The sequence below is a fragment of the Drosophila gunungcola genome (assembly GCF_025200985.1).
Source record: "Drosophila gunungcola strain Sukarami chromosome 3L unlocalized genomic scaffold, Dgunungcola_SK_2 000002F, whole genome shotgun sequence".
Classification (NCBI taxonomy): Eukaryota; Metazoa; Arthropoda; class Insecta; order Diptera; family Drosophilidae; genus Drosophila; species Drosophila gunungcola.
The window spans coordinates 661,161-682,414 of record NW_026453178.1 but is presented as its reverse complement, the minus strand read 5'-3'; the positions used below and the strand labels follow the sequence as shown (position 1 = coordinate 682,414).

The 21,254-nt window shown below is 39.6% G+C and overlaps 1 protein-coding gene across 2 annotated transcripts; it reads right to left on the bottom strand.

The window, feature by feature from the left end:
• Positions 1 to 7,571: 7,571 nt before the first annotated feature.
• Positions 7,572 to 20,259, bottom strand: LOC128257522 (ammonium transporter Rh type A). 2 transcript variants are annotated; one of them, XM_052988572.1, is made up of 9 exons: positions 19,661 to 20,259; positions 17,180 to 17,348; positions 16,251 to 16,416; positions 15,128 to 15,389; positions 10,665 to 10,855; positions 9,504 to 9,698; positions 9,344 to 9,437; positions 8,763 to 8,865; positions 7,572 to 8,104 (listed from the first exon to the last, which is right to left on the bottom strand). In XM_052988572.1, exons 1-9 carry the CDS (start codon positions 19,827 to 19,829, stop codon positions 7,954 to 7,956), a joined length of 1,500 nt encoding a protein of 499 aa, XP_052844532.1. In that variant the 5' UTR covers positions 19,830 to 20,259; the 3' UTR covers positions 7,572 to 7,953. The 2 variants fall into 2 exon arrangements, with proteins under 2 accessions (XP_052844532.1, XP_052844530.1); XM_052988570.1 differs by having other exon boundaries at positions 7,572 to 8,523; positions 19,661 to 20,251.
• Positions 20,260 to 21,254: the final 995 nt, after the last annotated feature.

Below are 21,254 nucleotides of genomic sequence, written 5' to 3'. Positions count from 1 at the left end.
TAATTCTTAAACCAAAAAAATAAAACAATATCGTTTTGAAATAGGGTAAGAATGGTAGATTATATTTACGAGTTTAGCTACTATGGATATATTTGGATATATTTTGATAAAAAAACAAAAGCTGAAAATACAAATCACAAATCACACATTTTTATTTTTTTTTCAGTGATGCACCTAAGCCGCGGCATCGCATAAAACTAATTTGCGGCTTGGCAATTATGAACGGAGGTGTGGTCGGGTGTTTGTTGTGTTTTCCAGGAACCAGAACGGAACCGGCCACCTGCTAATGTCTTCATTTATCCATATGAAGTTGTGCGAACGGCAGAACAGGTGACCAAGAGAACATGACACGGCAAATATTGAAAATTCCTAATGGTAGACCAGCGCTTGGATGTATGGTCAAAAGTTGTGCAATCTCTTGCCGTGCGGGAATATTAATGGAATATTTCCTCCTGCTCAGCTGCTTGTCAGAGAGTTCATTTCCTTGGGGGAATACGAGATTACCACTGTTGATTCTTCCTTTATTAGCCTTGACATCGGACTTGACTCGCACTTAACCCGACTTGATTATCCCAAAAAAAAAAGAACTCCAGTCAGCAGAAAACTTTGCTTATTATAACTAAGGCGAAAGTGTGGTGCGCCATCTCATCTCATCTCGTTTTCAGTCGGCGACTCTTCACATTCTAATAGTAGTGGTGGTAGACTTTCAGCTCAGTCCTCCAAAAGCCGCACACGTATTGCAGTCGAAACTTTTTATTAGTGTCTAAAATGATATCTGTGAGAGGGAGGAAAATTGCTGGGTGCAAACTGACTGGGTAAAAAGAAATCACAGACAAGTCTTGGCTGGGACAACGCTGCGTATGATTAATATGCCGCACACGTATCACCGCAAATATTGATTTTTAAATAAGATGACGCCACGAAAGTGGGCCAAACCCATTCTACTTCTACTTCCGCCTTCACCTCCACCTCCGCCTCCGCCTCCGGATGTCAAAACTTTCTTTGGCCAAAAATCAACAACGAAATTATATAATTTGCAATGTAATCAGGAAACTTTAAATGTGGCAGGGAAAAGGGAGCTGGGGGGGGGGGAAGTCAGCGTGATTTGAGCGTATGAGTAATGCCCGCCTATAAGATTACCCATACGTAAAAGCCACAAAAAGCGGCAGTCATGCCGTCGAGAACTCTGTGAGCCGCCAAGCACTTTGACAAATGAAACACGGCGTCGCTGCTGCTGTTCCCAAAAAAAATGGAGGATAAGGCGGCAAATATCCGTACGGGATTGGGGGCGTGGCACGGGGCAGGGAGCACATGATGAGCGCTGTAAAAGGGCTGTGTGTGTGTATGTGTGTTGTGTCGCCAGAGCCGGGGTTTTAATGCCATTGATGGCTTATTTCAGGTTTACGACTTTATTTTCGCTACCTAGTCAATGTCTGTTTTCCCTGGCATTCACTCACGGCCCGATTTCGTAACTTTTGACTACGCCAGATGGGATTTCCCCTTTTCCCCTTGGCCCTTTTCCCCTTGGCCCTTTCCCCTTGGCCCTTTCCCAATCCCCACTGCCCAGGCTCGAGTGTATGCTTGAGTGGTTTTTAGGCACGGCTGTTTCTATTTTATTGCACTGGCGAATTCCGCGCTTTTTATTGCATCTCCATTGAAGTCCGCCAGCCATTGAACTGAGAGACTTTTTCCACTGATCTCCTGAGGGCAGGGTGCCGCAGATTACTCTTCTGACTGAACTAATGGTGTTTGGGAGTAAAAAGGTATAAAGTAGGGGCTTAAAGTATTCATGTAGTATGGATACATGTTGAAGAATTAATGTAAGTATTTAAAAACTACTCCATTTAAATTTAAAAACGTAAACGTTAAAAATAGTATACTAAAAACAGCTATAATTGGCTATATCCATTTGACTTTAACAAGAGTAAACCATGTAATTTATTCAAAAATAATCATTTATCATATTTAAATTTAAAGTTCAACATTAATTTTACTTTATTGTTATTTATTTATTTATCTTGTATAATGTCCATAAGGATATTATTTTTTTTTGTATGTTATAGGTTTTTTTAAGTGAAATATATTTGTGGTTTCTTTAAAAGTAAAATTGCAATAGGTCCTTCGAATTCTTTAATATAAATAAGTTATATTTTATTAAGATTTAAAAAATTCATAAGGATATATTATTCGTAATTTTTTTATGGATTGGTGTTAGGTAAAAATAAATCTGTTGTTTCTTTAAACTTCCAAAAGCTCCAAATTAATTATAAAGTAGTCATTACCCTTTAGAAGTTATTAAAGTAAACAATTTGGATTAAGATGTATTTTACACTTAAGAGATTTTAAAGTAACTATTAAGTTCATCCGTTAGGGTATCTTAACTTCGTTTTTTGCCCAGCCAGTAAGCCCACATCCGTTTTTTCCCCATATGTAGGTGAACCGTGTGGGTGACTTCCGTCTGACCTGCTGGCGGCGGCGTGCAACAGCATGTTGCATGCTGCTGAGCCGCTCAACAAATTTTTATTGTCAGCATATTTTTTATGTTTTTATGCCGGCTCAGAGTCCCCGTCTAACGTCCCCTGGGCGATGATGAAAGCGGCCTGTGCATTGACATTGTCTGTCTGGATGGCTGCGATGGCTGTAGCATAAACTGAAACTGAAACTGGAACTGGAAAGGGAAGAGGCAGGGATGTACGGATCCTTTGGTCTGCCCCACTGTCTAGCTGCTGGCGTTAAATAAAATATCGTTTTATATAAAACACACGGGGCTGCATCGATTAAAGGAGGCTTACGTGGCAGCAAATACCACTGCTGCATCCCCGTCGCCAGAGAATGTTTTACATTTCGTTTATTTTCCATATTTTTTTCGCATGCCAGGCTACACGTGTTGGTAACATATTTTTGGACATTATTACAATGGTTCCTTTTTTCCCGTTCTTTATTTTTTTGTGCAGAAACAAACTGAAACGAACCCAAGCCCCCGTCAATATGGGTTTTATGGGTCTGCTTTTTTATGAACACTCGAGCGTATTCAAGTTCGCAGCGTGTTTTGAATGTGTTTCTGGGCGGACAAGGTCCACGCCCATCCACCATCCACCACCACCCACCAGCAACAACAAACAAACGACACGGACAAGTGGCAAATGCATTTTATTTGCAACATGTTTTATGCGCAAAAATTGCTGGACTTAAAGGTAAAGTCAAGTGCAAAGCGTTGCCCTCGAGCATCATCAAGTGGGTCCCAAAAAAAAATTGCTTGCAGCTGGAAAATAATTTTCAAAGAGACAAGGAAAATTCGAAACAAATTGGCAGTAGTCTTTGCATTTAAAATGTTTGCCTCAAACAGTAGAAAATGCTACAAAATTCAGCAGTAAAATGAAAACGCTGTGTCAACAGTCTTACCCCGAAAGAATTTTATACAGATTACTTTCCGATTTACAAGACACAAAATATCAATAAACTCAAGATATTAAAAGTATGACGCAAAAGGCTAATTTTCATATTTCCAATGAAAGCCTCCTTGTATTAAAAAATTTCCTTTCATTTATTGGCAGCATTTGAAAGCCCTCCAGCGCCATATTTAAGCCACCTTTCCGCCAGGTAAGCTGGCAGCAAAGAAATGAGCTCGTGTGCCTGAAAAGTGAGCTGCCAATAAAAAAGATTAAAATGCAGCCATAAAATACACAATTTTATACACAGTGCCTTAATGAAAAGCTGCCGACAAAATGTGGAAGCCGCATCGCCAGCGCCATCCTCATCCCCGCCGGATAAAACCGAATTTCATGCTTAAGCTCTGTAAAATTAACATTTAATTGAAGCCTACAATTCAGTGCTCTCGGCAGTGCCAAAAAATTGGTCGAGGAGGGGCTATGGGCGAAGAAGGAGGTTACTGCAGGTCCCAGGACACAAGCACACACATTTGAGCCAGACAAGTGCAGTGGGTTCGGGGCGCCAGGGGAGTGCATGTTTTGATAGCGTAAATTATGTTATAAAATTTATTTAATTTCACTTTTCTGAACGTTTTGTTGCCCTGACACTGGCCCACGGAATGTGCGCCGGGCATGCAAAAGGGAGTCGAGTCGAGCCACCACCACCATCACCACCCCGAATTTCATTCACCTGACGACGCACTCAGCACTCCCATATGTACTTGTCCACCCACCCCTTATTCCTGCCGAAAAACCCCGGCCAAAGCCAACACAGACATATCCATATCAACTGGCAGCGGAGTGAAAAGTCCCTGGAGTATTGCAAATTGTGCAGGGTCTGCTTTTCACGGAACCCCTAGGTCCCCTTTCTCCGTACGCCATCCACTTTCCCATCGTTGCGTGCCCAGTGCTCATATTTATGTAAGCAAGCCAAGAAACACGCTCGAATTTTCGGCAGTCGAATGGTAATGCACTGAGAAAAATTGCTCAAGGCTACGGTTATCGTTTGATTGACTTTAAAAAAAAAATTTTATCACATGCTATTTAAAATATAAATATTTTACAAACAGTTTATTATAAGTTTAAGTATAAAGTAATTTTCATAAATTTAATGGGGTTTTGAAAATAGCAGTTTAACTAGTTGGGATAAAATCAGAAAAATAACAAACAATTTTTATATGTGTAACAATAAAAAACATATTCCAGATTGGCTTGTCAGATTGTATTATTTTATAATCGTAGTTCATGTTTATATCTTTTTAAAGAAAAATGTATTAAATTTTCAATTATATAGTTTTGAATTGTGACAATAAGACAATTCATATATATATTAAATCTGAAAATATTAGTAATAAGTTTCTTATATGAAACGATGAAAAAAGTTGATAATCTTAATAAATATATTTGTTTTTAGTATCATTTTGAAGTAGACATACAAAAAGTAATGTTGATATACACAGCAATCAAATTGATGAGTAATAATACTCGTTTTGTTGAAATTCCGAAACAATTTGGTCTTGATACTTTGGCTTATTACTTTGAAATGGTTAAATAAATAAAGAAAGCAAACATGTGTTGGTTTTGGTAAAAATGATAAGTGTTTGTTGGCCACTAGACATTAAAATGATACCTACCTAAAGATGTAAGAATATTTTGAACATATTTGTTCTAGGAAATGAATTCCTACTCTTTTATTGTTTTTGTGTGTGTAACTCGCAACGAAATGGAAAGCGCGTTGAGGGGCAGCAGTCCGGCCAGAGTGAGTCCAAAGCCTCTACAGCTCACAGCGCACGTGAGTGCTCGCATCGTGGATTTCTTGGGGCACCTGCAACGCGGCCGATTCCCCGGGTGACAGGCGGCTTAAACGACCCGTGGCTGGTTAAATAATTAAACACCAATGACACTTAAACGTAAATCATGAATTTTGCAAGTGGCCCACGTCAGCAGGACGCCCCGATCCTCGATGAAACATTAACCGAATGGCGACCCTTTCAAATCGGGCCAAGACCAGGCCATTTGTCGGGCCATAAAAGTTGTGGAGTGGAGTGGAGTTTCGGCGAGAGAGTAGTAGTAGGAGGAAACTGTCAGCGCCGGCGGAAACAACACCCAAAAAATGACTGTTGCAAAATGCTGTACAAGCTTCCGTCTCCGGCTTCGTCTCCGAGTCCAAGTTCGAGGCTTCCTGCAACAACGAGAACAAGGAGCTCTAAAACTAACACTAACGCCAACAAATCCCCAGCTGCTCGGCTTGTCCAACATTCCGGAGCAAAAGCAAAAGGCAGCTCCACAATGGAAAGAACTATGGCCAACAATTTGTTGCAGCAAACGTTTGAGGGGGCTGAAAGGAGGCTAAGGGAAGTACAAAGTCAATGTCGGGTTGCCGGCAGAGTTGTCAACGCGCTTAAAGTTGCCTTAATTGCAGTCCTGCTGCTGCTGTTGCTCGTGTTGTTCGTGTTGTTCCTGTTTCTGCACTTTTTATGGCAGCCGTGTCACAGGCGACAGTCCGCAGTTGTCGACAGTTGTCCTTTAGCGGCGGGCATGCATAAAATATGCTGCATACTTGGTGGAACATAAGAACTCAAAGGGGAGGGATTGTCGGGCTATCGGTACGAAAGTGGGACTGGCGACATATTTTCCTTTCAGTTTCAGGCTGTTAATTATTATTATGGACGTGTGAGTGTCTGCCGGTCTGGACGGGCATTCGCCAAACGGCACATGACCACGACCCTCGAAGAAAGGCAGGCGACCAGCCAACCACATGCAATAAAACAGCACTTAGATGTGGACAGGGGCACAAGTGAGCACTGCGAGAAAAAATGATTAAAATGGAAAGAAAAATTAGGATATAATTTTCGGCCTCTATATACTGGTTGTATACGTTAAGTTCATTTTTCTTATGACAAAAGTCTCAAATTAAAATCAAAGTTTAAAATAAAAGGGATAGAAAATAAAGTGATAAGCGTCTCATATGCTTAATGCTAAATTTTCTTATAACAAATATCTCAAATTAAAATCGCAGCTAAAATATATTAATGTTAAGTATTATATTAGTTTCCACAAATTTTATAGAATAAGTATTCTAAAAAAATGTTGGTTATTTTTATAAAACCTTAGTAAGTAAACAAAAGTAACCTAACAAAGTTATGATAAGCCATAACACTTGCAATAGTTTGTTTTCAAACAAATTACAAGCATAGAATAACAATATAAGCAACCTTATTTTTATTATATTTTTCCCAGTGCATTCACGAACACAACCACAAATGGGGAGACAGAGATGTCTACGTCGTCCCGTCCAAAGAGTGGAACGGTGCACCGGGGAATACTTTGCCAAATTGCACAATCTACTCAGTCTTCTGTCCCCTGTTCTACCTCCTGTCGAAGTTGGAGTCGGAGTCCTTTCCCAGGACCTGCCAGACTGGTCTGGCAGTCAGACTCTGGCCACTCATTTGACTACTCGGCCTTGTCGGCGTGGAACTTTAGGCCGCTTAGTCCGGACAACAGTAGGCTAGAACCGTATTTACTGGCCGTCATATCTGAAATCTGAGATCTGAGGGCCAGATACTTTCGGCAGGTCGCTGGATGAACGAAATACGAAAGCCAATTATGGGAATTTTATGTCGAGAATTTCCCATTGGAAAATCGCCCTTTATTGCTGTAGAAAACTTTTATTGACAGTCATAAAATGTCATTGATTTTCGGCCAACTATAGGAATGTTCTGGCTTTTGCATTCATTCAATTTGATTTTATTTCGCAAATAATGGTACCCGATTTGCACATTTGAAAATGAGTCAAAAAAGTTTATTAAACTTTTTGCCATTATTTATCACATTTTCTATAATAAATAAAAGAGGAAGTATTTATAAATCCATAAAAAGTTGAAAGAATGGTCTTTTTATCTGTCTGAAAAATGTGCTGAACCATTTAAAGTCAACTATTTAAATAAATTTCTTTAAAATTTGTTTAATATACATATATTATTTTTAAGGCTTTTAATAGTTCTACAAAAAGTGCTTTATTAGAATTGGTGAAACTAAACCCTGGAACCGTCCCGATTGATGTACAATCTTAATAGCTTATCTTGACGGCTGTTAATGAGTTAAGTCCCGAACCCTGAGACCAGAAACCAGAAACCAAAGACGTTGACTGACAATTTTATTGAAACTTGTTGAACTTTTGCCGGTAATTGTTTGCCTTTGGGGCTTTGTTTGTCCGTCTGTGGGGTGACAAAGCCAACATAAGTAGTTGGCCGCCAGCTTATCGCCGGTCCGAGGAGTCGTTTGAAAGGCATTATTCCTGCTGGTCCGCCTTTTGTCCGGCGATTAGTGGCCATCGGGGCCAGGTGCCCTAATCGCCGGCTGAGCTGTCCAGGAAATGCTGAGAAAGCCAAGAAAGCCAAGAAAGCCAAGATGACCGGACCGGACCGAATCGGATCTGATCGGATTGGAGCGCGGATCGCGGTGTCTTGGCCAAAAGTCGGCTAATTAGCCGGCACTTTGTGCTGGGCCACTTAATTAGCGGCTCCTAGTGCAGAGCTCCGCGCACATACAAATTGTTGGCGGGGACAATTGCATTCCAGTTGCGCAACAGAAATGGGCGCCAATTAAAGTTGGCGGCAGAGTGGGAATTCGAGTTGGCGGCGTCGTCATCCAAAAGTTTGGCGAGCATATTTAAACTTTTTGAGCGCCAGCGTTCGTTGTTGGATTTTATGTGTATGATTTTAATTCCATTAAAAATTGCGACCGGCATGCGAAATATACAGAGGGAGTTAAGGAGAGTGTCACATTTAAAATATTTTTATTGCTAATACTTCTTTTGGTTTTTTTTTTTTTTCTTTAGCATTTTCTGTTTTCAGTGCTCGAGGCTAATTAAATGTGTAAATTGTTGGAGTTTTTAATTAAATGCGACAAATGTCTACAAAAATTAAGCGAAGCAGGCAAGGACAACAAAAGGATTGGCCAGAGGACCCTGGGCTTCTCAATTCCCATGGCTGCTGCTGTTGCATTTGTTTGGCTCTATTTTTGGGTGTTTTTTTTTGGCTTGGCATTGGCTTATTTAGCTTACAGCAAAAGCTCGTCAACCTTTTCTAGTTCACTGCAAAAAAGGGCGGCAAATCAAATCAGCGAATTGCGAGTGCAAAGCGAGGCAAACGAAAATGGCAAACAATTTGGCAAACTTTTGCTGGATGAGGGCAGGCACAATGGCAACGCGTGCATTTCGTACAATAAGGTAATGCAAATAAAATAATAAAGTAGTCGTACGTCGTAAGTGGTTAGACAAGGCACATTAGAAACGCGTTCACTGTAATCAATCTGGCAGGCACAACACTTAACTATTCCTCCTTGTTCTCGACAGCAGGCACCTCCCAGTAGTGCTCGTCCTGGTGGTGTTCGTCCTTCTTCAGGTTCCGGAAGTTGGTGTACTTCAAGACGGCCCCTGTTTCGGATGGATGGGAAAATAAAAATGTTGTCATAAATTATTAATACCTTTGGAGACCCTTTACTATAAATACTTTTAAGATTATCTATCAATTTTATGAGCTAAGTGAATACAATTTAACATTTCTTAAGTTTAACTGTAAACGCCAATTACACAACTTACTATCATTTTTGGAATTGGGCTTATAAAGCTAAAAAAATTGTAGCTTTCAGTTTTAGATTAGTTTCTAAAGTATCATCATTCAAGATAAGCATTTGTGACTCTCTTTTTAAACAAAATGTTCTTTGAATGTAAAAAAAATCTTACTGCCATTATGTTTTAAAAATCTTTTTCTCATCCACACTGTAGCTATTAAAACTGATAAAACCTAATTTTAGCCTTTCATAATTATAAGAATTGGAGCATTATAAAATAACTTTAAAGAATTTTTGATACGAGGTTTTTTCTAAGGTTGCAAAATAAAAGTCACACAAACCTGTCAAAATACCCCCTCCAATGGCAATGAGTAGGGTAACAGCAATGCCAAACAATTGGTAGCCCGCCTGTGAAGTTGCATTCCGGCCCAAGCCCTGTGAAAAAATATGCGAACGGGATTAGTGCACCCAACGATGCAGTGCTTGGCAATGAATGCTCACGCCCAGGATTTTGGTCTCCGTTCCGTTGGTGCCCACCATGGCCGGAAAAATGTCCTGCAGCTCGGATTGGTAATCGCCCACGGTGGCCATCGAGGCGTAAATGGCCGAGGCAATGGCTGAAATCAGGGCCGGCATGCCGTGCAGGTTGTGCACTCCACAGGTGTCGTGCAGCCTCAGATTAGAAGTCATCCATGGCTGCCACAGAGATTAAAGATGATAATCAGCTTTTGTCAAAATATTATGAAAAATTTCTTATACCAAAGACAAAGTAAATAAGAACAATAAAATATTTTAATATATACAAATATGGTGAGTATTTTTCGTACATTAGCGCAGGAAATTCTTTTAAGAGATTTTAAAGCTACATAAATTTAAATAATTTAAAATTTAAATTCTTAAATCCTTCTTTTATCTAGGACTTCACTATTTTAAATTAAATAGTCGTTCATAGTATTATTTAACTCCATTAACACGTATCGCAAGTAAAATATTTAAAGCTGTGCCAACAAAATAATCATTAAATTTTTGATTTATTTAATAGACTTGTAGTTTTATCAAATATTAAATTTAATGTGATACTAAGTACCTCCTGTTTTTGCTATCCATAAATCTATTTAAAATGAAACCAACAAAACTATGTCTTAAGCAAAATCAATACCAAAAGCAATAAATTTTCCTTAAACTTTTAACAGGCTATCAAATGTGTTTTCTAAATTTGAAATATTTAATGACCAGTGCGCCCGAATTAAATGAAATAAAAGTGAAACATGGCAGGGAGAAACATGGCACTGTGTCGTTTGAAAAGTCTAAATTTATGTACTGCTCCAGCGAGCGGGAACATCACGGACTTAGGTGCTGCGTGGTAGGAAATGTAAATCCAGGTCCGGCGGAATCCGGGAATACGGGAACACGGTAAACCCGGAGTGCGGGATAAAGTCCGGCTGCGGCTGACCGGCGGGCAACAAACTTTACTCATTAGCGTGGCATTTTTCCTAGGCGCACTAATTAAAGCGAAGCCACGACTAGCACTGGTTCTAGTTCCAGGTGCGCGATTTGAATGGAGAGTTTTATGCTTGTATGGAGGACATACCATGGGAATGCCCCTTTTTGAGTTTTGAGTTTTTTTTTTTTTTTTTGTTAGTTTCAGCTTTCCAAACTTACGGTTAAATAGCGATAGCCGAGCACCGAGACCGTGCCGGCGATAATGCCAATTAAGACGGCGCCATGGGCGCCCAGCAGCAAGTTGCACACCGTGCCCACGGCCACTCCGCCGGCGAGGGTCGAGTTCTGCACGTGCACCATGTCCAATTTATTCTCGTGGCTGACAAGCGCGGATACAACGAAGGTGGTCACTGCAAAATATCGGCGAAGAGGGGTTAGCACGATGGCCCAGAAAGGAACGCGGCTAAAAAACGCCAAAAACACGAGGGGAGGCTGCGGCTCACATTTATGGTTGGCGGGCAGCTCGAATGCAGCCATCGGATTTCGAATGCGCCCTGGATGCCCTGCCTTAATTACATGGTTTTAATGCATTTTTGAATGAGTCTCTGGTTAGTTCATTAGAGTGCGGGAAAGTGGTGGGAGTGGCAGTTAAAAATGTGGGATGAACTCTCCAATCATCCCACATTTTTAACTGCACGGAATGAGTTATCAGCTTAAAATTTAAATCCAATGCTCGCATTTAAGGAGGCATAAATTCTGGGAATGAAGTGTAAATTTGTAATGTAGGTAACAAAGTGATTATCATTCGAAAGATGAATTACATAAAATATTATTTGTAATGAATCAAAAAATAACTATTTCTACTCTATTCGTTTTAGTTACCTTTACCCTTGTCTTACCCTTGTTACCCTTATAAATTTGAAAAAAAAATAGTGTAATAATACCAATACTCCTTTACAAACATAAAATTATCAGTGAATTTATAAAGAATTTAAAATACTGAAAAGAAACATACACCTTTGCAAAGTGTCCATTTTCATTTCTATTTACTTACTTCCTGTTCCTCTAGAAAGCAAACTATGTTGCAGAATTAAGTCCTTTGCATTTATAAACCTTTCTTTTTAAGTTTACCAAGCACCAACAAGCAGCTATCGCTAATCGCTCGACCAGAAGGAATGACACAGCCAACCAGCAAGAACAGCAACTGAACTGAACTAAACCGCACTTTTGCAATAAACACAAAACTAATAAAAATGTAAACACGACAGTGGCCAGATCCCTTCGGATTTTCCGGCTTTTCCGACTGCCCCTCCAGAGCTTTGTCGCCTTTCCGCTTTTCCGCTGCTGGTCACAGCGCAACAACAACAACAGCTAAACAAGGACTCGTTCAATTTATGACCGGCAGCCAGCATAAATCTCGGCTGAATAACACTAAATACTTAAAAATCTCCATTTTATGGCGGAGCATATGTTGCAGCCATAATAATTTGCATAAATTAGTTGGGGCCAGGCGTCGGTTGGCCACTGCAAATAAGTAAGGCAAATCTCAACCGAAGCGTTGGTTAAATACAGGGACAGTTTTCAGGGGACGGGGGTCGGGGGTCAGGGGCAACCGCAACAATTTCAAAACAGCTTTTGACGTTGTCCGGGCGACGCAAAACAACGAGAACAGCAAATTCTGGCTTAAAAATCAATTAAACAGCTTTTTTACAGCCGGCCCTCGTCCTGCTCGAGGACTAAAGCAAAGCCAAGCCAACGGCATCCTAACATCCGAGCATCCGAGATTCAGGACATCAGCTGCCGGTGCTGTTGTTTTTGCTTTTGCCTCCGCTTTCTCCTGCTCAAACATTAAACAATTTAAATTAACGCCAATGGTGTCACTTGCGACTGTAAAATGTGTTTTGTGCTCAGCATTGTTGGCCAATGCGGGCAGCCTCCATCCTCCGCCCCCTTCTCCGCCCCCAAAAAGCCCACCCAACTGACCATACTGGGGACCCAACCAGGCTCAAGCCCTAAGAACACAGGAGAAAATAAATTAATTCTGCTTTTGATTTACAGATATGATATCTACATTGTTGAAAATATGAAGTTTCCATTATTTTTTAACTTGAAATTCTAATAATATTTGCAGAAAAAACGAATATTAAATTAAACTTGATTTGTAAGCCATAATTATGTTTATAAAATGCAATTTAATTTAATATAAAAATTCATAAAAACAATTTTTATATCAAGGCTCTAAGTATTATCCTTAATTTGTCTAAAATAAATGCTTCGTTGAATTACATTTAAAGCTGGGCGTTTTTTAAGATAAGCAAATTGATAAGTTTCTATAAATGTATTGTGCTCAATTTGTGTACAACAAATCTTTTTTTTAAATAACAGTATTACCTGCGTGTGCTAGATTATCTTCTTTTTTCCTTAAACTTAATTTATTTTAAATATGAGGCTTTGTTTATTAAAAATGTTAAGCAATATAATTTAAAGGTTGATTTTGTATTAGTCTTTTTTCGAATAAATGTCTTTTTTTCAGTGCTTTTGCAGGAGAAGGTCCAGACGACGCTCCGGCTCATTTTGTGCCTGGTGTGAAAACAACAACTGGGGCGTATTTTTGCTGTTGGCGCCGCATTTGGACACCAAATGGCGTCGTCTGATCCGGTCCCCTCCTGCTGATGTCCAAAAACCAATCCTGCTGGCCAGGCCATGCATGTCCGCCCGCATGGACAACATGGGCCGTGAGCCACACCCACCAGACCGCCTCTAATTTCAGCATTGAACTGAACCCCGGCTTTAGTTTAATTAAGGCAACAACTAGCGAGCCAAGCAGTCGGCCACTGAATGGACAAGGACACGTTGGGAGGAATGACAGTGGGAGTGGAAGTGGTAGTGGGCTGTAGGCCACTGCAACGGACGGAGCCGCACGTTGACTCAACTAATCGCACATCCTTCCGCATAAAATGCCCACCCAGGCTCCCAGTCTCCCACTTTCCAATAGGATACTCTAGAATGTCTATTTATGGCATGGGTCATCCCATTCTGCCGCCCAGATTGGAATTCGTTGATTAAGTTTCAACTGGTCGGTTATGAATTGCAAATAAATTTGGATATGCACTTTATTGGGACAAGAATTTTTAACTCAAATTAAGATGTACTCTCGGAAAAGTACTTCCACAAAGAGCAAAGATATTTTGCGCAAAGCATCAAAATAAAATGCTATCAATTGGTACTCTGGAAAATACTCAATATGATTTATTTAGACTTTATGTGCTTGCTTTCCATTTGGGCAGTTAAAAATGAAAAATCTTAGAGTCAAGAGTTTTTTGGCCTTAATACAAAGCAAATCAAGCTTTGGTAAAAGAATTTATAAGTTTGCAATACATTTAATAACGAGTGAAGGAATACTTTGTTTAATTGTCGACATGAAATAAATTATTGTACTTGACCATTTAGACAAGCAAAAACTTTAGACTACATAACTTTACAATTTAAAAAAAAATAAAGTATTTATTAATATTCATGACTCGACTTTGGTTGATTCGTAGCTATCTCTAATTTGACACACACTTTTGTATAAAATTATAATTAGTTAAAGCAATAATCTTATTATGGTTTAATGAGAAGCATTTGTGTTTATTAAAAATAAGCTTGCAGTTGGATTCTTAAAATAAGTTTTGACGTATGTTTCGATTTTTGTTATTGAAAGTTTAAAATATACAAATCTTCAAAAAGCTTTCAGCTTAAATAAACTAAATAATTTGATTTATTGCCTAAAAATTAGTTTTTACGCTTTTATTTATACTTTTTTATTTGTTTCTTTTCTGTTTTAATAAATTTGGTAGGGTATTTCTTTCTTCGGTTACACTGCCGGCACTTTCGCCCAGCCCCTGCTAACTCATGTGCCTTGTTAGGTGTTACCTCCGCCGCCGTAACGTGAGGGCTTTAATGCCATGGCTGGGATAGCCGGAGCAGAAACCAGGCGAGACTGAGGCCACAGTTAGCCAAGTGTCGCCCATTCCAACTTGGCTTATCTCAGCTGCTGGCCCTACTATTATTGCGGCTATTGCTGCTGTTGCTGTTGTTGTTGCTGTTGCTGTTGCTGGCGGGCGTCCTTTGTATACATTTAATTTGTGTTTTGTTATTTACATTAACCGAGCGAGTCAACCAAGGCAAAGCCCGACCCCGGGCTGCTGCTTTTGCCGCTTTAAGCACATTTTCTATATGTGCCTGGACCGGACAGAGTGGACCAGAGAATACTGAATAAGGACTAAGGACTAAGCAAATGCCGGACAGGCTGGCCGGTCTGCCATTCGGTTCGTTTTTATGTGCGCTACGTGCTCAAAATAAATTTTCAAATGTGTTAACGAAACTATTTGACATTTAATTAGTTTGTGAGTCGCATGCACAAGGACTCTGAAAGGGCTTTTTAGGTATGAAAGGGGAGAGCGGCGGGGAGTTGCCTGCCAGCCTTTTCAATTTCATCGGGAACCGTGCTAATAGGCCCGCCAACATTATAATTAACAAGGCCTGAGGATCCCGAAGAGAGTGAACCGGCCAAGGGTGAAGATATGTTCGAGTGGGCGAAGATGGCCTGGAGGATATGTCAGGAGATGGACGATGAACGCTGGAATGTCCTCCAGCTGGCCTCCACTTGAGCCGGCTAATTGCCGGGGCACGTGACTCACCTGTTGCCGCGGCTAATGACAGGAACGTGTTCAAAATAGCCCGCTCGCCGCCGGCTCCCTCGGCCAGCACCGAGTTGAAGCTGGGCCAGTACACCCACAGGAAGGTGGTGCCGATCATGGCGAAGATGTCCGAGGTGTAGCTGGCGCCCTCCAGCTTTCCCGCCTCGTTCTGGTCGCTGGCGGGCCTCAGCATCAGAGCCACCGCCAGTCCAAAGTAGGCACCAAATGCGTGGACAGTGATGGAGCCGCCACAGTCGCAGATCTGCCAAAAAGAAACATGAATTATTTACATAAAATTATCTAAATGTTGATCATAGCAAATGTATAGATTCATTTAACTTAATTTAAAAAAAATAAAAGTACAAAGCAACGCAAACAACAAAGCTGAAAATTATTGATTAAAAATGCCTCTTTAAACGGAAAACTAAGCTTGACAAAACAATGTTTTAGTTTTAACATATTTTTTTAGCAAAACTTGAAACAAATCGAAAACATTCAATATTTGTTTGGCACCAATTCATCTTATTTTTTTTCTTGAATACTCTAGGGTCATTTTTCTTGTTTGCATGGTAAGGTAGTACTGTATACAATTTAAATACATTTTTTCAATCTTTTCAATTGATCATTAGGACGAAAAATGGTCCATACAATTCTAGACTAAATAATTATACCAAATGAAACATAAGCCTTGCTAAATAGCAAATTGCGTTCATGAATAAATTAAAGCTGCTGGAAAATTAGCTTTAGAATATTCAAAAATGCAAATAATTGAAATATACAACATTAAAGATAATTCCGGCTGGAAAAATGCCAATCAAGTCATACACAAAATATTCTGTTATGACGCTTATTTTAAAATTTATTAATTCTCTCTAATAAAGCTTATGGAAATTATCTGTTTATTTTTGTTACATCCTGCGATGAATAAATTTATATCCCAAATGTAAAAGGCAGTTTAATTTGCTTTGCATATGGTAGGACCCATTTGTGACAACCTGTTTGAGCGTATGTCCATAAGATAGAATTAGGCAAATATTAAATATAAATTCATGTTAATATGCATACAATATTTGACTTAAATAAATATTTCACAAATTTTAAGTTAATTACTTTTACTACTCACACTGAAAACATGCAGGGCCAGGTACTCGTTGGCCGCGAAAAGAGCCACCTCGAAGATGGACATGCACAGCAGTTGGATGGGCGTGGTCCTGCCCAAGAGGGCGCCCATGCTAATCAGAGGCACGGCGGCAGCAATATCAGCATCAATGATGTTCTCCAGGGAGAGGCTGTGGGCGCAAAAAGGAAAGGGAGCGATGAACAGGAAGTGCGACAGGTGACACGCCCTCTGACGCATAAAAAATGGCGACATCTTAACCGAGAAATGGCCGCCAAATGAAATGGAATACATTTCAAAGCATTTGCAGGCAGTTTATATTTCTGCACAGCAAGATAAAATGGAAATTGGCTTGAAACAAAAAAGTTTTTTAAAATTGTTTTTAATGTGAAATGAAAATCATTATAATGAAAATCCAGTATCATATTCTTTACGCTACGAATGCAATTTATGTTGGGGTGTCACAGAAATGTTAAGGGTTTTGAAATCACTAATAAAGCTGTGTAAAATCATGCAGTAAAATATAAAACATGGTTATTCGAAATTAATTCATCAGTCAAAATATATTTTATATATATATATATTCAGACACCTTTCAAAATTTTAAAATTTCTTTGTGATACTAATATAAATTTTTTCAGTACATTTCACTGTCAGCACCATTGGCTTTTTTGTACAGCCGCTCGTCCCTTTGTTTGCCGTTTGACTTGGGATTGTTGCCCATTTCACTTAGCATAAGTAGAGGACTTCACCCGGAAGCCTCCACCTTCTCAGGTTGACTTCTTTATTTAAAGTAATTGCTTGAATTCATTTCCAGCTTCGGGGTATTTTTCTTCATTTCACATCGCAAACTTGTTTGCCCTGACGGCTGTCATTTTGGCTCTGGACTCAAAGCCAAGCAATTAATAAATTGAAGTCGAGCTAAAGGAGCTCACCTGATCTTGCCGCCCTCCATGTGCAGGAATCCCTTCATCAGCACGGCCCACTGTACCACAAGGGCGGCCATGAACAGGGTGAATCCGGTGGCACTGTATCCGTATTTCCGCAGGAAGGTCATCAGGAAGCCGAAGCCAATGAAGATCATCACCTGGATATCCTGGAACTCTGCGGAGATATAAGAATTAATGTGGGCAAAGGAGAAGTGGAGTTGGCCAAGTGGGATGCCAATTATTAGAGTCAAGTCGTTTCAATTAACCGCCCAATTGTCTGCTGCCAAAAGTCAATTGCATTGAGATTGATGTCACCAGGGCACCAAGACGTCCATGTTGCCACCCAATTAGCCAATCCCCAATCCCCAATCGCCAATGCCCCCACTTTTATACCCCCTCACAAATATCCCCTGTGTGCGTATGTGTGCCCGCGCGGGTGCAATTAGTGTGAAATACGGTTTAATTTATTTATTATGAATTGCAACAAGTTGTTTACAGACGCATTTGCATAAATTGAAATTAATGACTTTAATTATTCATTTGTGCGCGTGTGTGTCCCATTGTTCGGCTTCAGTTCAGCTCAGTTCGGTTCGGTTTGGATAGGATCGGCACAATGTACCCCGTGCAATGTACATGTATTCTAGTGGCAGAAGTAATTAATGGAATTGGTGCCACGGGACCCAAAAGACTGCGGAGACTGTGCGAAAAAGAACTTCATTTATTTATGACCCGCCAACACTTGGCAAACAATGCGGGTCCTGCTCCTCGTCCTGAATCCTTCGCATTCCCCCCGCCCCCAAAAATTTAGCAGGACTAGAGTATATATCTATATTTTGGGCAGCATGGGTAATAGCTTTATGTGGGCTATGATTTAGAGCTTCGACTTGGTGTCCTTTTAATTGTTTTCCACCATTATGCATAGAGTTTCCTACTATTTTAATTACTCGGTTATCAATGAAATATATACATTTCAATTGGATAATATTGCCTTCAATTTAAGTATACACTTCTTAATTGATTTATACATTTCTTGGTTATTTGTTTGGGTTCTCTGATCTTATCTGTTCACTATTAATTCATAAACATTGAAACGGCCTAAGATCAAACGTTTTTTCAATGACATAATAAATTCTTAATTTATTATTGCCGCAATTAATTCTTTTTTTATGAGTCACTGCCCAAAAACAAAAATCTAATATGGTTTATAAAACTTACGAAAAGGTTTAGCTAGTGCCAAGTCTCATCATGTTTGGTACCTTTTATAAGCCCTATGTGGCAAATTAGACAAAATAAAAATAGGTAAAAACTACAGATTCAACCAAAAATAAGAACTATCACATCTTTGCGGTTAATTTTAAAGAGCAAGTCTAAAATAAGACTCTTGATATTTATTTATTTATATAAAGTTGCTGTTCACTTCAAAGTATTCAAAGTTGTACATTTGCCAAGGGGTTAAATTGCATTGCCAATTTATGCACAACAACTTCAAAACAAACAAAAGCTACAATAATATGGAAATAATGTAAGTAAAATACAAACACTACAAATGATATTTTGCACGTTTGCTATTATTTTAGAGGGGTGAATCTAAATATATAACAAGTTTCCGCACACAACAGTTGCACTTTTTGGGGGGTGCTACGCAAATTAATTCTCCAACAAATACAACAACTTTTTTTATTTGATGTGTCAGAGTGAAATGTTTGTGCTGTTGCCATGCATATTTAGTTTTACTGGCTTTTATTAGACAAAGCGGGCTAATTAACCAAACAGAAAAATATTGCAAAAATACAAAGAGTTAAATGATATCTCGGCCAAAGTTGTAAATAAATAATAATTTGATAAGTCAGAAATTGTGAACTGTTGCCGAGAATATTTAAATTTAGTGGTCTATTAGCCAAAGCTGGCTAATTAAACAAAAGAAGAATACTTGAAATGCATGGCCTATAAAAAAACAGTTTGGTAAACGAAAATTTTTCGCAAATTTTAATCTGAAGGTTTTAAAAAGTTGGGCGTTTTATATGCATATCGATATGCTAATATCATAATAATGAAATAAATTCTCTCGATGTTAATAGAAAACATAAGGAAATTTTTGACACCTAACGGACACGTCAAATGATTTAAACAAGATAAAGACTGAAAATCTGTGAAAAGCCATAAAAATGTACACACAAAAAAAAACAAAACTGTCATAGAAACTAAACTGTTTTTACATCAATTTTAAACTATTGGTTATGAACAATTTCTTATTAGAATGAGTATAAAAATTAAATTTATGTGCCTTAAAAATAGGGCGGTAACTTTTCTGTTTTTTTTTTTTGGGTGTAGGTTTTGGTTAACCTTAAAATGTATTTTACCAAATTTTAATTATATACAAATTTCAGAAAAACATACAAAGTCTTAAGAAATGGAGATGCCCCGCACAAAATTGACAGTTTTTTAAAGGCATTTTTAGAGGATGGGGGCAAAATCCCTGCTACTCACGCGGATATTTGGAAACGTGTTCGTTTGCTGATCCAGCGTCTTCGGCGTCGATTGCCCGTGGCAGCGCGGTCTTTTCGTAACGCACGAACAGCCAGAACAGAACCAGGAAGATTATTTGCACAATCATCAGGACGACGAAGCCCGACACTTTGGCTGTTGGCGAATGCATGGCGGCAGCCGGGGCAAGAAGTGCGAAAAAACTAGACGAAACGGCTCCTGATTGGAGTTCGAGCACACAAAAAGCGGAGACGTAGTCGGAGTCGGAGTTTTTGCTTTTAGATCCTGGCCGCAGACGATGCAGCACGTGTACGGGGACAGGAAGTCGTGTTTCACTCCCCCTCCTTTGGGATGTGCAAATACTTGTGTGCTTTTTGGACCTATCTCACAGACATCGGTATGCACACACTCTATATGTTTATATATATATATCCGTTCACATTCACGATCTGCTGTGGCTGAACACTGGGCGCGTACTGATGCCCGGAGCGATGAGCGTGGCGTGTAAGTAGCTGCGACTCGAGTCTGCGGTCAACGGGGCGTATGTGCGATATCCACAGCGATTTACTCGCATGATATAACTATTTGGTTTAATTTGCAGTCGCTTCTGCTGCTGCTTCTGCTGCTGCTTCTGCTGCTGCTTCTGCTCTGCTCTTGCTGAATTATTCACAGAGTCTCCCCTGGAGACCGACTTGTTGTGGTTCCATTATATTTAAATTGTTTTGGTTTTTGTTTTAGTTGCTTTGCAATTTCAATTCCAATTCCGATTCCAAATCCAAAACCAAAACCAAATCGTTTTACAAGGCGGCAGCCCAGACCTCTTTTGCGGTCTCGCCACCCAAAAGTCTGGCTTCGGTTTGGTTTGGTTTCATTTGTTTGTTTCGTTGGTCAATTGATTGGTAATTCGTAACAAATTTATCCTCAGACTGCATTTTATAGTTGCAGCCGGACGATTTGCATAAACGCCATTGACTGGCTTGTAAGGTGAAAGTGGCTTAAACTTTAACGAGTTCTCCCATTCAGAGTGTTGCTATTGACTCTGGGCCAATCGGTTAAGCCACTTAGGGGGGTTCTCCTGTGTGGACTGATAAGCCGCAATCTCGGTGCTGGTCAAGTGGCAAATGTCGTGAGTATGGGCGATATGTAAACACAAGCGGCTTGGGTGGGGCATTGTCTATATACCAATTAATCACACATGTCCAGTAGTTGCCTCAATATAATTAACATGCTGACAGCCGAAATGAACGTTCGTTAAGTAAATAGCGGCTCAAGTGGAGCAGCTGACTCGATCGCAGATCGCCGCTTATTGATGAGCCCCTTCGTTCGGCGGTTTGTTTAAGCAATTTCAACTGATTAACAGTCTTTTTTAGTGGTTCAGTGCGAACTTAATGGGGATATAAAAGCGCTACGAGTCGCACACAAGTGCCAAAAGCATTTAGTTTCGAATGTTTGAAAAAACTCACTGTTTGGAGTGGAAACTTAATGCACAAATTAGTATTTAATATGATCTTGTACATACAAAGTAAACTTAATCTTGACTTATTATTATATTATATTATTTATTATTTTGTGTAATTTGTGTACCTATCAATTTAAT